This window comes from Podarcis filfolensis (genome assembly GCF_964270895.1).
Source record: "Podarcis filfolensis genome assembly, chromosome: 6".
NCBI lineage: Eukaryota > Metazoa > Chordata > Lepidosauria > Squamata > Lacertidae > Podarcis > Podarcis filfolensis.
The window spans coordinates 68,066,836-68,087,213 of NC_139609.1; the positions used below are offsets into that span (position 1 = coordinate 68,066,836).

The 20,378-nt window shown below is 45.5% G+C and overlaps 1 protein-coding gene across 1 annotated transcript in view; it reads right to left on the reverse strand.

The window, feature by feature from the left end:
* Positions 1-12,939, reverse strand: part of ADORA1 (adenosine A1 receptor) — a 59,280-nt gene extending 46,341 nt beyond the window's left edge. Inside the window, exons 1-2 of the mRNA XM_083617567.1 lie at positions 12,501-12,939; positions 6,697-7,062 (exon numbers count right to left, since the gene is read on the reverse strand). Of these exons, the coding sequence (XP_083473693.1) occupies positions 6,697-7,037 (341 nt within the window). The 5' untranslated portion in view covers positions 7,038-7,062; positions 12,501-12,939. The remainder of the gene's footprint in view (positions 1-6,696; positions 7,063-12,500) is intronic.
* Positions 12,940-20,378: the final 7,439 nt, after the last annotated feature.

Consider the following 20,378-nt stretch of genomic DNA (forward strand, 5'->3'; position numbering starts at 1 on the left):
GTGGTGAGCACAGGAAGTTAGCAGGCTTTTGTATACAGTCCTACAGTGACTGTCACTTCCCATGATTGCTGCTAGTACAAAAAGACTGGCAGGACTATGGGCACCACCATAACAAGAGCAGGACCAATCCATTTGATAGCACTTCCTTCTGACGTTATTCTTCTTCCCACCTTACGTTTGGCACCACCATTGCTGTGGAAAACCACCCATAGTGCTGTGTTTTTATATTGCAATTTTAGTGGCAGATGAAGATGGTGGATTTTTTGGAGCTGGCCGACCTGACTGGAAGAGTCTGCAACCAGAAGGAGGAGGAGTATCAGGAAGAATGAATGAAATTTAAAGACTATTTAGCTAAATATGTTAAGATAACTTAATTGGAAAAGCTTGCAAACAATAGAAAGGCTTAGGATTCAAATATGTAAGGATAAGATGTTTAAAGTTAAATTAGAAAGAATGAAATATGTTAAGTGATCAAGTTAATTTTTTTGAGAAAATTGATTTTGGAAAACTGTCAAAACGATATATAATGAAATTCAACCAAGGGGATTTGATGAAGTCACTTAATAATGATACCAAGATTTAAACAGGATGTATGTATGTATGTCTGTTTGTTCTGAATCTTTGAAAATCAATAAAAAAATTAAATATATATATATTGCAATTTTATTGTGTGAACAGTGGCGGAGCTTCAACTTCTGGTGGGGCCATGGCTGGCGCGTGTCCCGGGGGCGTAGCGTGCATCCTGGGGGCCTGGCGCCCAGCGTGGGGGGAGGGGCAGCCGCAATGGCACCCCACTGGGATTGTGCCACTGGGTGGGGTGCACTCCCCCCGCACCCCTGTTCCTCCGCCAGTGTCTGTGAACTGCCCTGAGACTTATGGGTATAGGGAAGTATACTAAATAAAATAGTGCGCTTTTTTTGCAGGGAAAGCTCTGGACACAGAGCTTTTAAGCTCAGACTGTGCCTGGAAAGAGCGGGGGAAAGTTAAGTGTGGATAAGCCCTGTATCTGTCTCTGCCAACAATGGGGGTTAATCTCCAGCCTGTGCTTAAAGGTCATAATGTACAGAAAAAATAAATATTCCAGTAAAAACCTGAGTACAAGGAGACCACCTTCCTTTGTGAGTCATGAAATTCAGAGCAAGGCTCAGTCAGGCAAGTTCCAGAAGCTGGGCAGGCTCTATTGCCTCAGGCAGCAAACCTGTCTGGAGATGAGTCACTGCCACTCACGCTGCCTGCTCTGCTCCGGGGACCCGGTGGCTCCAGCAACCAGTCACACCAGAAAATCAGCCCTAGCTTCCCGTGCCAGAACACCACCCGTGACGGCCGCACTTTGCAAACAAGAAGGCAGGCTGCAAGCAATGCCCAGTGTGTTTGCAGCTGATAACCAGACCAAAGAATTAAAGAGGGGACTCTGCCTACAACTGAGACAAAACAAGGAGGTTTAGCGGCGCTTGTCCTTTCCGTGACCTAGCCAGGCAGAAGCACTGGAAAATGCCCTTCATGCTTCTACATCCAATCAGAGAAGCAATCTTGCTTTACAGGTTCCATGGCTATAGCAAAGGCCACCACCTGCCCTCTCTTCTCTGGTTCTGAATTCTGCACAGCCTACCGATAAGATATTAAACTGCATCCATGTGGGCAGACAACGGGCGTGCCCCTTCTGCACTGCCTGCTACCTCCCAGGGCTTGCTTCTGTCTTTAGGCTGTCAATCAAGACTCCCACAGGACTATAGCAGACAGACAGGTTTCGGCTCAGCACGTGCTGAAGGGTTGTGCTGTGTCTCCGAGCGGAGAATGCCTCAGCATAAATTTCCACAATGCTGCTGCTCATGCATTCCAGAATCCGATCGCAGCTGGGCTCCCAGTGTGCCGCAGCTGCAGCCGTCCCGCTGCCTGGATCGCAAGAGCCTGCAGGGAAGCTCTTCCTGGCATTTATCTGTTTGGACCCTGCCATCAGCCTATGGGCAAGGAGACAGTGTATTTGCAGTATTCTCTACCTGCCCTCTCCCAGCTTGCAGCCATTTCTGTGGGTTCCCCCTTCAGGGAGCCCACCTCTGCCCATTCCCTCCAAACGCTCCCTGCCAGTCTACTGCAGAGACATACTGACAATACAGTTTTTAAAACTCTGCATGCATCTGTATGGCTGCATCCTTGCCTGCATTTGGGGATTATGTTGTTGGGGAAAGCAGACCAGGCCACACATCCTGATCTGTTAATCTCAGAATCTTTTATTTCCAACAGGAATCCCCAAAACAGACTCTACTGTTTTACAACTATAGTAAAGCTACTCTTCCTCCTTGAATCAGCTTTGCTCCATGCCAGACTCTATCATTTAGGAAGCAGCTGTACTTTTGGGAGCCAACATCCCAGCTCCAAAAAGCTCAGTACAGAGTAAAGGTAAAGGTAAAGGGACCCCTGACCATTAGGTCCAGTCGTGACCGACTCTGGGGTTGTGGCGCTCATCTCGCTTTATTGGCCAAGGGAGCCAGCATACAGCTTCCGGGTCATGTGGCCAGCATAACTAAGCCGCTTCTGGCGAACCAGAGCCGCTCACGTAAACACCATTTACCTTCCCGCCAGAGCGGTACCTATTTATCTACTTGCACTTTGACGTGCTTTCGAACTGCTAGGTGGGCAGGAGCAGGGACCGAGCAACGGGAGCTCACCCCGTCGCGGGGATTCAAACCACCGACGGCATGTCCTAGGCTCTGTGGTTTAACCCATAGTGCCACCCGCGTCCCATCAGTACAGAGTAGGGGGTCCTAATTAAGAGGATATTTTTAATTGCAAAAAGATTGAGATGTTGGAGAGAGAGAGGGAGAGGGAGAGCGAGAGCGAGAGCGAGAGCGAGAGAGAGAGTTCTAAATGTGTCAAAAACATAGAAAGCTTCTAAACGTGTTCAACACATAGAAAGCTTACTTATCCCAAGTCAGATGACCATTAGTCTATCTAGCTCAGTGTTATCTTCAAAGTTACCTCCAAAGTTTCAGGGAGAGTTCTCTCCCAGCTCTACCTGAAGATTCTGGGGTTGGATCTGGGGCTTTCTATACGCAAGGTACATGCTCTACCAATGAGCTACAAACACTTCTACATGTACTATACAGTGCAACTCAGCCTTGCACTTGAGCTAACAATTCAATTTACAATCCAAGAACAATGCAAAAGTGTTGAATCAGCCTGAAGCCAACAGAGATGTTGGAGAGAGTTATTTGCTTAGAACAAGGAGATAACAGGAATGAGTGTCCCTATGCAATGCCTTTACACCACTGGCTGCCTTCCTCCTGGCTGTGGAGAATATTCCTCATATGGCTACCAGCTGAACTGTTAATTATTCTGTTGCTACTAATGCCAAAGCACAGCAGAGGGACCAGAAGACAAATAGCTCTCCTGAATGCACTTTATCACTGGTACATACAAATGTGCACCATCCTTAAGGAGGGGGCCACAAACACAATACCACAAATAGGAAATATACATTGTCTAAAAAAGAGGACTAAAAGAGGACACAGTTTTGCATGAACCTGCCTGCGCTAATTTATATGTGAAGATAGACATTTAGGAATTATTACTATAATTTAAAAAGAAATGCAGCATATTTCATCATAGTGGGGAAGACTGTGGACAGGTGACCCATATGCATAGCTGTCAACTTTCAGATTTGAGGGATCAGCAGCCTCACCTGTCCCAGGGACAGTCTACGAGATATCTAACAATCCGGGATAGCAGCGGGAAGCAGCGGGAAATGGCACTGGAATAAGGGAATTTCCCGCCAAAAAAGGGAAGGTTGACAGCTATGCCCATATGCCTGCTTTGTCTATCTACTGACAGGCAACTTCAAGCCACATTCACAACATACCTTTAAAATGCTATAATACCACTTTAACCAGTCATGGCTTCTCTCCAAAGAATTATGGGAGCTGTGGTTTGCAGTTATTGGGAGGCCCCTATTCATCTCACAAAGCTACAATTCTCAGAGTGGTCAATAATAATAATAATAATAATAATAATAATAATAATAATTTTATTACATACCCCGCCCATCTGGCTGGGTTTCCCCAGCCACTCTGGGCGGCTTCCAACAGGAGATTAAAAATACACCAGTCATTAAAAAATTTCCCTAAACAGGGCTGCCTTCAGATGTTTTCTAAATGTCAGATAGTTGTTTATTCCCTTGACATCTGATGGGAGGGCGTTCCACAGAGCGGGAGCCACTACTGAGAAGGCCCTCTGCCTGGTTCCCTGTAACTTTGCTTCTCGCAGTAAGGGAACTTCCAGAAGGCCCTTGGAGCTGGACCCCAGTGTCCGGGCAGAACGATGGGGGTGGAGATGCTCCTTTTGGTTTAACAAACAATCCCTAGCAACTTTCAGCTTAACAAACTTCAGCTCCCGGTACTCTTTGGGGGAAGCCATGACTGGTTAAAGTTGGTGCCACAGCACTTTAAAGGTATTTAAAGGTTGCTTTTACATTTCTGCTAGCCAAATTGCCTCAGCTAGACTTACTCTTTCACAAGGAGGAAGGTTTCCTTACTCTCAGCTTCATGAAGGGGGTGAGCAAAGATCCCTTATGTGGCTGAGTTGCAAGCCAAATGCTTTTTTTAAAAAAAATCAATCCTATTTTGAGATCTGGTGCTAGAGCATATTGCGCTAACTGTGTGGGTGGAAACACAGCACAGCCAACAGCTCCACATGCTGTTCTGTGCTGTCACCTGGCTGAGACGTGGCAGTCAGCAATTCTGCTGCCACGGAAAACGATGCCCCAGATCCCAGCCTGCTCAGGCTGTTCAGTCAGGTATATTGGGATGATGTGACCTTTAAGTATATGTGGGGTGGGCCCTCTGCCAGCCCCAAGGAAAGTGGCTAAGCTAGTAATAAGTTAAGTACACAGTCAGCACAAATAGTTATTAACGTGTACATAAGTGAGGATAATTATATTATTTACTCTTAAACACATAGTACGCTGCACAATCAGCGAAGGGTTATTTGAAATATTCACGCTCAAACCTGGGTTCTCTGTGAGAAGCACAGAGGGGGCTTCTCATGGGGGCTATTATCTCCCTGTCCGCCCCAATAGTTGTTCTGGCTACATAAACAACAGCACTCACATCCTGAAGATCTGAAATAGAGGAAATGTACAGTAGTACCTTGGGTTAAGAACTTAATTCATTCTGGAGGTCCGTTCTTAACCTGAAACTGTTCTTAACCTGAGGTACCACTTTAGCTAATGGGGCCTCCCACTGCCGCCGCACCGCCGCTGCGCGATTTCTGTTCTCATCCTGAGGTAAAGTTCTTAACCCAAGGTACTATTTCTGGGTTAGCAGAGTCTGTAACCAGAAGCGTCTGTAACCCAAGGTACCACTGTATATTTAAAGACATGTGGTGTAGAATGCAATGGGGCTGGTGGTGCCCACCAGGAATGGCCAGGCAGCAGGCAGGGAGACTCCAATGACAGACAGAGCCAACTAATTAAAGTCCCGCCCCCATCTCTGCTGAATCCACAAGGGCAACACAGAGACTAAGGGGGAGGAAGCTGACAGGTAGTGGCACTGCATGGACTGGTTCTAAGTAGGAAGACAGGCAGCTGAGGGCAGGCTGAGCCTCCAGAAAGATCCTAGGGCCAACTCTCAGCTCAGTCCTATACATGAGACATTGTGTCAAGTTGAGTAATTATTAATGACTGCAATATGGGGTTGACAACTTCTCACCCATGGGGTACTTAGGGTTGCGTCCGATGTCAGTTCTCTTCAGAACAGACCCATCAAATTAAGAGACATCAGTAACTTCAGACCATTTTAGGGATGAGTGAATCCATCTGTTTCAGTTTTTCATTTTTCATTTTCATTTAAGCTCGGTTTTCCACATTTCCACCTCAGTTTGTGATTTTTCTTTTAAATTCCACATGAAAATTCACAGGCAATTTTTTTTTCAAATTCATCCTAATGTATGTACACATTTCTGTATTCATTTTTGCAAAATATTTCCCCCAAATATAATGCATTTTGTATGTTATTTTCATGAAGATATGCATGTTAATGCACACTTTAGTAAATGCATTTTTGCGAACACTGTTTGGTTGGAACTGCAAAATTTTGAGAAGCCTGAATTTCCAAGGACAGCTGTTTGAGTTTGCATATTGTTTCAGAAGCTGTGAAATAGGTCGGTTCACCTTTAAAAGTGAACTGAGTCAATTTTCTCCCGCATCCTCTATCATCCCCACCCCACCCCAAAGCAGGTACAGTATGCTGTATAATTTAAAGGAATACAACCTGTTATGTTGCTTAGATCCCTTTTATCTCTTAGCACCGGCTAAGGAACAACTAAGCAGGGCCTCCTTGCACTTACTCAGTCCACAAACCATTACAACAACATCATTGCTGCCGTGTACACATTCTCGCTTGTCAGAGCAAGGCAGAAGCTGACAGCTTGCAGCAGCACGCCCACCGAGGGTCCCAAATGATGGCAGGCAAGGCATCAGCTTCACTGGCAAATGCCTCAGTGGACCAGGTTCAAGAAAAAGAAGAAGAAGGGGGGAAAGCCCTTGAGATTTTGAGAATCCTGACAAAGCCACCAGACTCCACAGAAGAAGCACAGATTTCTCCCTGTGCAACATGACCTTCCATATGACACCCCCTCCCAAAAGAAATCTAACTCCGCCTCTGGCAATATTTTCTCCCTCCGGCATGGGTGGCTGTCTCTTACCGCATCGGAATCTTTACTCTGAGGTAGCGATCCACAGCAATGGCCAGCAGTGCCAGGATGGAGCTCTCCGTGAGGATGAGGACAGGACATGCCACCATCAGGCAGCTGTAAAAATGTATCTGTGGTCCAATGTTGATGATGATGGCAAGCGGGATGACAAGGGCTCCCACAGCTACATCTGCAACTGCCAGGGAGACGATGAAGTAGAAGGTGGCATCCCGCAGGGCCTGGTTCACCTTGACGGCCCAGATCACCAGGATATTCCCAGGTATGGAGACAAGGGCGATCAGCACCTCGATGGTGATGTAGGCAGCCTGGAAGCCCGAGATGTGATGCGGCATGGTGCTCTGAGAACCCTTGTGTTGCCTGAAAGGATCAAAGGAGTCATGTGTTTTAAAGACAGAAGAGACCACCAAAGTATTCAAAACCCAAACATCTTTCATTTTTGCATTTCTTCGCTTAGGTATTGCTTTCATACCCTGCCTTTCATCCTCCTGGAACCCAGGGCAGCTAACAGCAATTAAAACCATACACAAATATATCCACATTAAAAAAATTTTTTGTTTTGACTATGGCAGACCAACACGGCTACCTATCTGTATCCACATTAAAGGTAAAGGTAAAGGGACTCCTGACCATTAGGTCCAGTCGTGGACGACTCTGGGGTTGCGGCACTCATCTCGCTTTATTGGCCAAGGGAGCCGGCGTACAGCTTCCGGGTCATGTGGCCAGCATGACTAAGCCGCTTCTGGCGAACCAGAGCAGCGCACGGAAACGCCATTTACCTTCCCGCTGGAAGTATTTATCTACTTGCACTTTAATGTGCTTTCAAACTGCTAGGTGGGCAGGAGCTGGGACTGAGCAAGGGGCACTCACCCCGTTGCGGAGATTCAAACCGCTGACCTTCTGATCGGCAAGCCCTAGGCTCTGTGGTTTAACCCACAGCACCACCCGCATCCCGATATCCGCATTAGAGGCATCCAAAATAACCTCACAATCAAGCATTACCAACTTTTAAAATAGTTATATAGCCTGACTCTATACTTCAGTAAGTTTACAGATTTCCTTGCATGCCACAATTTCCTTCGCAAACACTGCAAAACTCCTCAAATGATTTCCCAGTGCTGGCAGACGATGGTCTCTTGTTCTTTCCATACCATTGACTGTTTTTCGACTATTTCCAGCTCAAATTTGCCATCCCTAGCCTGGTCACCACCAGGAACTTCACACTGAAGGGCTGTGCAATCTCAGTGCGCCTGCTGTGCAGAGAACCTGCCCTTCTGCCCATATTGGCTGCTGCAATGAGAGATTTAGAATTTCACTGTTGCCACCTCTGGTCCCTATCTCTCCAGTTCAGCAGCCAGGTAGTTTTTAAACAGCATTAAGAGAGCATCTCTGAATGCTGCTGATTGGTCACATGGTTGCAGAAGACTAGCCTTATGAAAGTTCCTAAGAGAAGTGGCCACACTTGTCCACACATGCCTAGTTCCAAGATTCTTGTTTAAATAAAAATAGATTCCATTGTGTCTACAAGATTATCAGGCTTTGGCAAACTTCCAAAGTATTCCCCCTCCAAAAAAACCCACACACCCCAGGATTGCAGTCACTGGGGATGTCTTTTATATGCTGGCTTTGTGGTTTACAAGAAAATACCAGAGAGGAGGATTTTGTCTTTATGTAACTAAAGCTATACTGATAATGTGCAAATGCTCCAAGTGTCCCTATTTAACAGGGACAATCCCTGTTTGTCCCACATTTTCTAGAAACCTCTCTTCCTGATAAATCACATTCCATAGTTATTAGTAAAGATGGCTGATTATTAACTCCAGAATCAGGGACAGCATTCCTCTGATACCAGTTGCTGGGAAACAGCAGGACCGCCTTAATGTCCTGCCTGCGGACATCCCATATGCACCTGGTTGGTTAAGGAAGAAAACAGGATGCTGCACTAGACTGGCCAAAAATGGAGAACCTGTAGCCCACCAGATGTTGGAGTTGGATGGGAGTTGTAGTACAACAACATCTGGAAGACTGCTGGTTCACCTTCCCTGGGACAGGCCTTTGTTCTGATCCTGCAGCGTCTTCCTTACATCCCTGAAATCCCTGTTTTCTTCCTATTTTATTTATTGCTCTATTTATTTTATTAGGAGATTTCTATACCGCCCTTCACCAAAAATGGTCACAGAGTGGTTTACAAAAACAAGGTAGGATAAAAAACATAATGCACAATAAAAAGAAACATGGAAATAATTATGATAAATAACATAATTCATTGCATCACTGAAACGACTTAGCCCAGCAGCCTCTTAAAGCTGGACCAAAAATAGTGTTCTTTTTTTACCTTGCAATTAAAAGAATGTAAGGCTGGGGCAAGATGCACTTCAATAAGGAACCCATCCCACAGATGCAGAGCCAACACCAAAAAGGCTCCTCCATGGGTTACCACCAGGGGAACCTCATAAACCGGCATATTACACTGACCATGAAATTTAGGACAGATTTAGGCCGATATTATTAAGATGGTGGTGGATTAATGAATTTGGAACGCCCTGTTGTTTCTCTGCATTCTTTTTGATGCTAACCTACTTGCTGTGGGAAGCTAAGAGAAGTGCTCCCATGGCTCCAGATGTTCCGCTCTTAAGTGTGGGGCTGCTGGGCTTCACAAGCTCCCCTGCCCCAGAAAAGATATTTAGCGTGATTCAGCCCCTGAGCTGTTATATCTCAGTTACATTGGGAAGTAAGTCAGTCTCACCAAAATCAATGGGACTTCGTTCTGAGTGCTTGGAACTCAGCAGGAACAACAAGCCAATCAATTACCATTCAATAACAATGTAAAGCATCATTTTGCATTTGCCACTAATGCAGGACAGCTATATTGTTGAATGAGCCTTCCTTTTCTTCAGCACAGCAAGTTTATAATGTGTCTGCCTGCCTGCCTGCCTGTCTGCTTCTCTCTCTAGTAATATAGGCTTGTACCATTACATTTGTATGAGGTATACTTTAAACAGCACTTCCCAAACTTCCTCCTAATGCATTCATTTTTTCTCTCTCTTTAGGAAGCATCAGGCGGAGCCAATAAACACCTCTTTTTTGAAATGCAGGTCAGAATATTGTTCAGCTAGCACAGGGGTGGGGAATTTTTGGGCCTCTGGGTACTGTTGAACTACAATTCCCATCAGACCCAGCAACCATGGCCAATTACCAGGGATGATGGGAGTTGCAGTTCAGCAACATCTGGAGGGCCTAAGGTTCCTCACACCTGATCTAGCATAATAATACCTATTCTGCTGGATTAGAGCTCTCCAGAGTCTTGGGAAGAGAGAAGCCAATTACATCACCAGCTACCTAGTTCCTTTTTTCGACTGCAGATACCAAGGATTGAACCCAGGAACCAGTGCATGCAAAGCATGTGCTCTGCCACTTAGCTGTGTCCACTTCCCTTTTCTTTGCGGGAATATCTTTCCATATCACCCCAGCAAACTTGCAAGAGATGTGCTGTAGCCAACAGGGGAGACTTCTGCAAGTAACCTCTGCAGAACTATACTGCAGTCTCCTGGCCATGCAGCTAGGTTGTTGACTGAGGCACACCATTCACACCATATAACTTATCTGCTAAAGGAGCTCCACTGGCTGCCAATATACTACCGGGCACCGATTGAGGTTTTCCTCACCAAATATACCTGACAAAACCTGGCAATTGTGTTTCTCAGACAGTGTGTTGCTGAGAATACCATATGCCTTGTACCAGAAAGTGGGCTTTTAGTGTTGCAGTTCCAGCTCTCTGGAGTCAACTGCTAGCTGAAATCAGATAGGCACCTTGTATCATGATATTTAGGGGCTCACTGAAAAATGGGTTTGCTGTTTTTGGAGTTTGTAGTGGTGGTTTTATTGTTTCGCAAATTTGTTGCATTGATTTTATTGTTTTTAGAGCTTCTGTTGCTGTGTTTTATTCTGATTTTATCTTGTACACCTGTGAAGCAACCTATAAATTTTTTTAACTAGGGGCTGCTTGCTTTATTTCACCTCACTAGCCAGCCCCACTCTACCCCACCCAATCACCCTTTCTCCTTAGACTTCATTGCCTGAGAAAGAGGCCTGAGTTTTGAAATAAGGCTTCTTTCTTGTGCTTGATGGCAGCCAAGAAGGAAGCTTTTCTCCTCAACAGTAGTGGAAGTGGCAGCAGTGGGACAAAGAGGAGAAAGGTTTCTCTGCTTTGTTTTGCCCCTGGTGATGGTGGCCACTGAGAAAGAGAAAGGCTTCCAGTAGCGGTGCTGTTCTCTTGTAACTCTGGAACTCACAGCACCATCTGTTGGCAGCCATGTGAACTACAGCGTCACGGCATCCTTATGCAAATACAGTATAGAAAGATAATAATGATAATACCCCTTAAAACTTAAAAAAATAGTAAGATGTGCACTTCCAGACAGAAGTTGGAGAAATGGGACAGCCTATCCTATCTGGATAACAGAATCAGAGTTTCACAAAAGAGTCAAGAATAGGGTGGAGGTGTACTTGCAGTAATCACTTCACAGACAAATATTCAATAGGTGGACTTGTGCAACCACATTCCACACATCAACCACAGCAGCAACTAAAGCACAATCCAAGGGATTTACCACCTGTCCCTGGCTAAACAATGTTTCACTCATAAGGCGTGAATGTTTGGAAAAGGTGACAACTCTGCAATATGAGTGCTATCTTGAGGGAAGACATGCAAATTGCACGCTACAGATGGGAAGCAACTGCAGATTTATTGTGCGGACAAATGGGTACTGGTGAAAGTACACAAGTTCAGTTTTGGAGCCCCATCATGGTCTCTGATTAAACTGAGTTAGCATGTTCCTATGGTACTTCAACCTGTCCCCAGAAAAGCCTTCACACAAAGAGGTGTGACAAGCAATCTTGTGATAGGTGTTTGCATGCTTTGGTGTGACAGTCAAGGGTTCCTGTTGGATAGCAGCATGAAAAATAACACCCTTCCCACCACACACGTAGATATCCAGACTACTTTTTGAACTGTGCTTTTTCTTCCTGCAGGGAGACAATCCTTGCTTCCACTGCTCCTTCTCTCATTATGCTTTTACAGTTACAAAGCTATCAGTCCTGGATCAGGACTATAGTGCTACGAATGCAGCAAGTCATTCCCATTGTTCCAGAGAAACAATTACTTGTATAGAAAGCCTAGCAAAAGCTCAAGCAGCAGCAGTAATAATAATAATAATAATAATAATAATAATAAAGCAGTTTGTCTCTAAAATGCCACAATACTCTCTCTCTTTTTTGTTTACACCTTTCTATTTTGATTTTTTTCGGGAGAAAATAGATTTCATTTGGAAAGAACAAATTGGTAGCATTTCAAGGGACAGTGGCATGTGAAATCTCTGTGGAGCAGAGAGGAGAAGCTTACTTGAGAAATAACGTCCTGCTCTCTATATCCATACATTTTCCTGACACTCACCCCTCTGACCTCTATCTCCAGCCCCTTCCCTCCCCTTAAATCTCACTTTTCTCTCCTCCTGGAATTTCTTACTCTCTCCGAACTACCCACCCCCGAATCCAAAATGTACAGCAGATTCCTGGCAAATATTTGTCATGCTTAGACCTGATTTCTGTAACAAAGGCAGCCCTTCCTCACCGTGATTTCCCCTTCAAATGATACGCCTCCCTCTGCTGCTCTTGAACATTTCCCTGCCTCTAGATTAAACCCCACCGCTTCAATAAACACATAGCAGAAATAACCCTGCACACTGTGGTCAAAGAGAGAGAGACCCAAACCAGCGAGGAAGTACAAGATTCAGACTCACTTTCTCCTACACAGATTCCAGTGTGTGTTACTGTTTCCTCCTCCAAGTGAAGACTTCACACCCAGGGCAGGCAGGCTGTGGGAGCGTAGGTACCATTCTGCTCTCGGATGGCTCTGTTAGATCCCCGTGGCTCCTGGCATCCTGCAGATGAATGAAACCTGCCCTGCTCTCCCTACGGCATGAACTTTTACTCCCCCGGTTGGAAGGAGCACTTGATTCACTGCAGTGTATTCTTAACTCTGATGCAGGCAGGCAGGCAGCTCTCATCCCCAAGTCTCCTCTCCTGCAGCTTCTAACCGCTTTTCAAGCTATCACATGGTCCAGCACACTGCACCGGCTGTGCCTGCAATATTTTAAAGAGGTAGTGGCCTGTTTTGTGCATGTGTGTTTGTGTATCAGGGTGGAGGGTGGGGTCTGGCTCGCTGAACTGCAACAGAATGTTGCACCAGACAGAGCCACATCGGAGAGCTTCTCTTGCTTCCATATCCCAGAGAACTGAAATCCTTTGCTAAGAAGTCAGCCACTGTCACTGCAAAATGCTTAATTCAAAAATTGAGAGGGCTCTTCTCTTTAGCCCTTGCTATGGCAGAACAGGTTCCATCTACTCAGTACCAGAGAAAGAGATCTCTGCACATGTTCAGAGACACTTTTATCTATTAATGTTTCACCCATTCCAAGACTCGGTCTGCTGCTAAAAAAATATTTCAGAGCTGAGTTCCCTAGGAAGATTTATCTCCATGCCAGTGAGAAGACGCCTCTTGCTTCTGCTTGCAAAAAGTGGACTCAGAGGTATCTGAAGACATGACTACCTTGACATCCACTTGTGACTGTGCTGAGGACTTCTGTGATGCTCTACTCCATTGGAATGAAGCTGGTAGACCTACTGGCAAGTTGACGTCTGATCTAGGGTGGATCATTAACAGCAGCATTACCAACTAAATGGCAACAATTAAGAAACAGGTCCCCATATTTATTCATAAATTAAATCTTTATCCTGCCCTTCCACCCAAAAGGAGCCCAGGGAGGCAAACATCAAAAAGTTGAAACAACAGAATTTAAAATAAAATAAAATCACATTTTAAAACATTTCAAAATAATAAAATAATCATAATTTAAACTGATTTCAAAAGATGTAGAATAGGGGTAGGCAACCTAAAGCCCAGGGGCCGGATGCGGCGCAATCGCCTTCTCAATCTAGCCCTCAGACGGTCTGGGAATCAGTGTGTTTTTACATGAGTAGAATGTGTCCTTTTATTGAAAATGCACCTCTGGGTTATTTGTGGGGCATAGGAATTTGTTCATTTCCCCCCTCAAAATATAGTCCGGCCCACCACATGGTCTGAGGGACTGGCCCATGGCTGAAAAAGGTTGCTGACCCCGATGTAGAACATCCTGATGGAAAATGTCAAAATATTTATTATTTTTATTTATTTACTTTATGTATTATATTTATATATCTCCCTTCATCCAAAGATCTCAGGGCAGTTCACAGCATAAAAATGTGAGTTATGAAGATACAGTAAAGCTTGATACAAGCTGAATCTAGTTAACATCAGAAGGTAGAGAACTAAGGGAAATCACTGACAGATCAGTGTCCTCCCATGACTTTGATGAGGATATAAAGGAAGTGGAAAAGACCACAGATCAGAACCTTTGGAACTGAGACTTCATTGAGAAGTTTTTCCGGTCCTCCTGCCTTGGCTCAGGGTGAGGAGATCAGGGCAATGCCAAGGAGACTACTTTTCCACCAGGCAAAGCAGAAAGCCAGGCATTGTCTCTGAAGCAATGGCAGCACATCAAGAGGCAGGAGCAGGAGCAGACCCAGACCCCTCAGTAAGAGCACATGGCTTGATAGAACAGGCATACCCTCCAACATGTTTTGAGAGAAAACCTGGAGGTGCGTCTTTCAGGGCCATGTTCCTGCACAAGTCACATGACCCAGAGAGACCTCCCTCACCTCTGTTCCAAAGCGTGCTGGGCAGGCAAAGCCAATTGTTGAGGCAACCTTGTACTTCCATTCATTCTCAGACCGCCCTGGCCTTATCCCTGAGGCTCCTCAACTAAGTTTCTTTGATCCTTGCCACATCTCTGGCACGTAAGGGAGTCTGGACTAATTTCTGCTCTTCCCTTGCTGAGTTTGAACCATCAGTCTGCTGCAATCAAGCTTGGCTACTTTGCTTGCAAGAAAATGCACCTGTCATCACTCTTCAGCTGACATCTTGGTTCCCTGTATCATCATTCTTCACACAAATTAGATTTTTTAAAAATATACTATATGATTATTCATAAGTGACAGGATGGTAATGTGAAATGAGGTGTTAGTTATGATGGGGATGTTCTGCCAAGTGCCACTTTATTTACTGCATCTATTTTAGGGGCACCCTGAAAATTGTCTTCTTCTGACACGCATGTAAGAAGGTGGTGCAATCCACACCTCTTCACGTGGTCTGTTGTGGAAAGGGATGGCTATGTTATGGCCATTAGGAAAAGCTGTGAATGGCATAGAATCCTTGTCCTTTCTTGGTCCTTATCACTGTACCAGCAAGGTAAGTGGCCGAACAGATAAGGCAGCCTTGTAAATCAGCCCTCAAAAGTTACCTGTCTGGTGTGTGTGTGTTTGTGTGTGTGTGTGTGTTTTACTAGCTTCTTGGAGGTTGGCAGAAAATGGATAGGGAGCTGCTTTTCTCTTTTGGGAGAGCAGAGAGGCTTCCCCTCTTCTAGCATCCACTTGTTTTCTCTCTTCCACCAAGCTAGAAATTGAAATTGACAGATTCTTACTGTGATTCGGACTCAGAGGCTGAACCTGAGGAATCCCAGCCTGCACAGGAGTCCCTGCCTCCAGAACCAGCTGAGCCGGGGCTGGGGCTTGAGCCTGAAGGGTCCTCACCTGTGCTGGATCCTCAGATGCAGGCACCAGCTGAGTCTGCTCTGGCCCCTGAGGTGATGGAGGACCCATTGCCTGCAGGTGCGCCACTCTCAGCCCTGTCAGGGGAAGAGGAGGTTGCCTCTGGGTCTGGTAACCCTCCAGCCTCTCCTGAGCTGCAGAGGCTCAGGGCAGAGAGGCGGAGGGAACTAAGTTCCTGCAGGAGGAGTGCTCGCCTCCAGGCCAGGAGAGGCGAGTCACCTGTGGACCGGGGCCGTCCTATGCCTCGGGGCAGATAAAAGCCAGTCAGCCCCAGTCCCAGGTTGTGGGAGCAACGTTGTTGCTAGCCTGTTCTTGCCTGCACCCTGTCCTGCTCTTCTGCCAGAGTTCCTGGCCCCACCCGACTCCCTGCCTTGGACTCAGCTACATCTTTGACGGACAGCCTCCATACCGCACCATTGACCTCGGACTGGACTCGGACCTCGCCTCTCGCTTAGCCCCCGGGACCAGCACACTTACCGCCAAGTTTCCAAAAGCACATGAAAGGGAGAGTGGGGCACCTACTCTGTAGAGCAGCGGTTCTCAACCTGTGGGTCCCCAGACATTGTTGGACAACAACATCTGAGGACCCACAGGTTGAGAAAGGCTGCTGTAGAGCTTCTAAGGATACTTCACTAACGTCTAAAATTTTCTCCAGCTCTCCTGGATCTAACCAAAGACTCTTGCAGTTCAGCACCCTGTTCTCCCTGTGGTCAATCAGATGCCTATGGGTAGTCTGCAAACAGTTAATGTTCATGCAAGATGTCTGTCATTAAGGAGGTTGAAAGTTCAAAGTACTTTCCTACATTCATCCACACAACCACTGCCATTTTCATTTTACAGGTGCAAACAGAAATCTCACCTCCAGCTAAAAAGAATCCAAAACAGATGGAAGTAAGCACATTCAATATTCATGGCTATGAACAGGAGGGATGGGGAACCTGTGGCCCACCAGTTGTTGCTGGAATGCACCTCTGCTGGAATCGTAGTTCAGTAACACTTGGAGGGTTGCAGGCTCTCCATCCGTGGTTTTACATTTATATGTAAAAGTACATGGTGTTTGGCAGAATGTAAGAAGAACATTCTGCTGGATCAAGCCATTGGTCCATCTACTCCAGCATCCTGTTGTTACCGTGGCCAACCAGATGTCTGTGGGAAGACTGCAAGAAGGATCTGAGCACAGCAGAACTCCCCTCACTTGTGGTTCCAGTAACTGGCATTCAGAGACATACTGCCTCTGCCTGTCTTGGGTTGTATGCCTCTCACAATGGAGGTAGAAGAGAGCCATCGTGACTGGTAGCCACAAAGTTCAGCAAAAGGCAGTTCCGTGCTCCAAAGATTTTTCAGTCTAAATTTTTAGTGAGGGGAGGAAGGGAAGGGAGAGTTAAAGATAACAAAGGTGAATGTGCACAAAAGCTGGTTCACCCCTTGGTATCATTGACTTCCCAGTTTCTTCCACTTCTGTGTGTCCTTTGCCACCCCCCACCCACCCCCTGAATTTCTGGTGCCTTTGAGGACTTAAGTTTGCTTACAGTAAAGCTTCATATAAACTGATGGTGTACTATGATAACATACGTCTGCTAAAGTTCTATTTTGTAGAACAGCATTCCTGTTGAGATACGACAGGTGCCCCCTATTTGTAGTTTCTGGAAACAATTGAATACATTCTTGTTTTGACAAGCTTCCCCAGCTGGAGTAAAAAGAAGAAGTAGATATCTGCTTTGGTTTGTGTTTGTGCATGTGTTTTTTAAACTTAGTTTTAGCTGTATTGTTGTATGGTTGTAAATCACCTTGCAATGTATACGAAGGGCAATGAATAAATTAAATTTAAAAAGCAATGGCTGCATTGCGATTTCCTGAAACAAAATGGGAAGGTCTGTCATACCCTTCTCTTCACTGATTGAATGTAACTTTGGCATTGCATTACTACAATAACGACAGAGATGTAGACACAGTCCATTACTGCGCTAGTCATCATGTATTATATACATTACAGAAACCCTTCAGGACCTCAATTAGAATTCGGTACCCTATCCATCATATGAAAGGCAGCTACTTTGTAAAGGCAGCTTCAGGAAATTCGGTGCATTAGGTGAAATCCAGCTGGTGGATACAACACGTAGGTGAGAAACACACAGCACAACAATGAGAGGTTATTTTGAACAGCCGGATACTCTCTGGACACCAGCTGTTGGGCTGTTTGTAGTTTTTTGTTATTATTACTACTATGACACAGAGGAGATCTGAAGGGCAATTGATAGGTCTGTCCAGAGCGGGGGACTCTGGAGTGCGTCCACTTGAAGTTTCACTTCTTCCAAGGTTGATTCTAATGTTCCAAAAGGAGGACATTCATCTTATTGGTGTATTTTATTGCACTTTTATCTCACCTTTCCTCCAAGGAAAGCATATGTGGCACTTACTCTTTTCCAAGCCTCACAACAATCTCCTGTGAGAGAAATGACCAGTGTGAATGGGGCAGAGGCTTCGTGGCCATGTGGCCAGAGGGCAGAAGAGCCAAAGTATTGTTATAGGTTTGTGGGGAACCAGATGCCCCCTAAATTCCTGGGTCCAATAAAAGTTAGAATTATTCAATGCTTGGAGAGTCAAAATGGGACGTCAGACCCTTAATAGCTGGACTCAGCTTCCCATGTCCTAACCAGCCCTAATGGCAGAGTGGTTAAGAGAGTAAATGATGGCCCGCCATTAACCCATCAGTGAAATCCATCAACAAGGCAACATACATTCTTTAACACAGGGGTGGGGGGAGAGACCCTACCCTGAGCTCTGGGTAATTTGCAAAAGACAATCACAGAGTTGGGAGGGGAAAGTTTCCAAGATTACAGTGGACAACGAAGTAAGCGAACAGGAAAAAAGTGTCACTTATGCAAGCTGGAGGAGGGGGCAGAAGAAGGAGGCGGGCAGTCTGTTTTATGCTGCAGAGAGAGTCAGACATGACATGTGGAGTCTCTAGGAATCGGAGGCTGCAGCAATGGGAGGAACAGAACCTTTTTGGGATGTGAATACTCTGTAGAGTGGCTGGGGAAACTCAGCCAGATGGGCAGTGAAATATACTCAGAGTCGCTAGTACCAATCAGACTGCTGCCTTTTGGATCCTATTGTTCTAGGACCAATCAGACTGCTGCAGTTTGGATCCTATTCAACTCAGTACATAACAGGCGGGGTATAAAAAAATTATTATTATTATTATTATTATTATTATTATTATTATTATTACAGGTTGTATATATGTGCAAATAAGCCATATTGTCAGGCGTGGAGAGTCCTCCTCTCTCTTTGGTAATTTCACAAATAAGAATTAACGAGCAGTTTATAATTTATAGTCCTTTTATTATGACATCATGTTGCAAGCACAAATATACAGGTCTCCAGAAGGAGGGCAGTTGGCTACTCTCAATCTTCCACCTTCCACCACATCGAAGATGCCAACAGGAAGTTCCTCCTTTTCTCTGCCTTCTTTGCTCTCTGATACGTTCAGACCTTCTAGTCCATAGGGAGGGGGGTCCCCCGCACTCTCAAATGACATCTCAGCTATCTGTTCCCTCCCTTCTGTTTCCCTTGTTCCTATCTTGTAGCTGGATAACTCCTGTCTACGCTGTTCAGCTTCTGTCTCTCTCTCTGCTTCTGAACATGCTGTGTTCATGGGGGGGGGGGGTTGACTTCCCCTTCCTGCTCTTCTTCAGAGAGAAGCTGATCTGCCATAGAATGCATTCCCCAATCCTCAGCTTCAGACTATTCCCTGACACATATATCGTAAGGACACCAGACTCTGCTGTGCCTCATTATCCCCAAAGGAAACACAGACTCTGGTAAGTGTACCTGCAACCCCTGGAATCTCTCATGGCCCATGGAGATTGGGTGGTGTGCAACAGTAGTGTCTTGAGCCTCCAGTTGCCTCACCTTGCACAAGACCCCAGCGGTGTAGTGTCAGTTGCCAGCGCCTGAGGAAGGGGGCACATACACGCTGGGAGGGGAGGCAGCCCAGCCCTCATCACTGATGCTGCCAGAGCAACCCCACCCCCCACTGGAGCAAATCAGGGCCACACTGAGCCACTTGTCTGGCTGGTCAATGCGGCCCTTTGGAGGTGGAAGGGAGCACAGGGCCAGGGCAGGCTGGGGTTGCCTGCAGGGGGTGTGTGTGTCTTGTTCATGCCCCCTCAAAAATTGTGCACCCTGAGCCACGACCCCCCTGGCACACACACACACCCCACAGTATGCCCCTGCATGACCCTGTCTCCATTTTGTATTGTCCCTCTTCAAAGTTATTGATGTCCTGTGCATTCAAAGCAGACTAGTCCTCTCTAGCTGTTTTCCCAACAGCTCAGACTGCTGCAATAGGCTCTCAAATGCCTGCTTTTGCCTCCTCTTGCAGGTGGAGGTGGTTACACAATACAAAAAAAGGTGGTACTCAAGTCTATTGGAGTGGGCAATCCCCACTCTGGGATCTGGAGCAGTAACAAGTTCTTTAAAAAAAAAAATCTTGGGAAGTTCTTAAGAATGGAAGTAAAGCAAATTAATTGCTTTGCAATTCATGGTAAATTATGTGATAAAACATGGGTCTGCTCCAAGTTAGATTAACAGAAGATGTTATGTAGCAGCCAAAAGGTTGTTCCTGGGGATACAAGCTTGCTTCTGCAAATGGCAAGCGGACCTTGATGGAGAGAATTTTGTGTTTTTTAAAAAAAGATATTTATTAAAGTTTTACAAAAACATAAGTTTACAAAATGAAAAAGGTCATATAAAAAGAAAAAGATACAAAAAAGAAAACATAAAAAATACATTAAAAAAGAGAATAAAAATACAAAAGACAAAAGACAAATAGCTAAAAAAGAATTAAAAACAAATCCGTTTTTTGTGACTTTAAACTCATTAGCTTATTTCCTTGGCCTCCTCACACCTCCCCTTTTTGTATTCCCATTTAAATAATCAAATCAGCAAATCCTTACCCTCTTTCATTT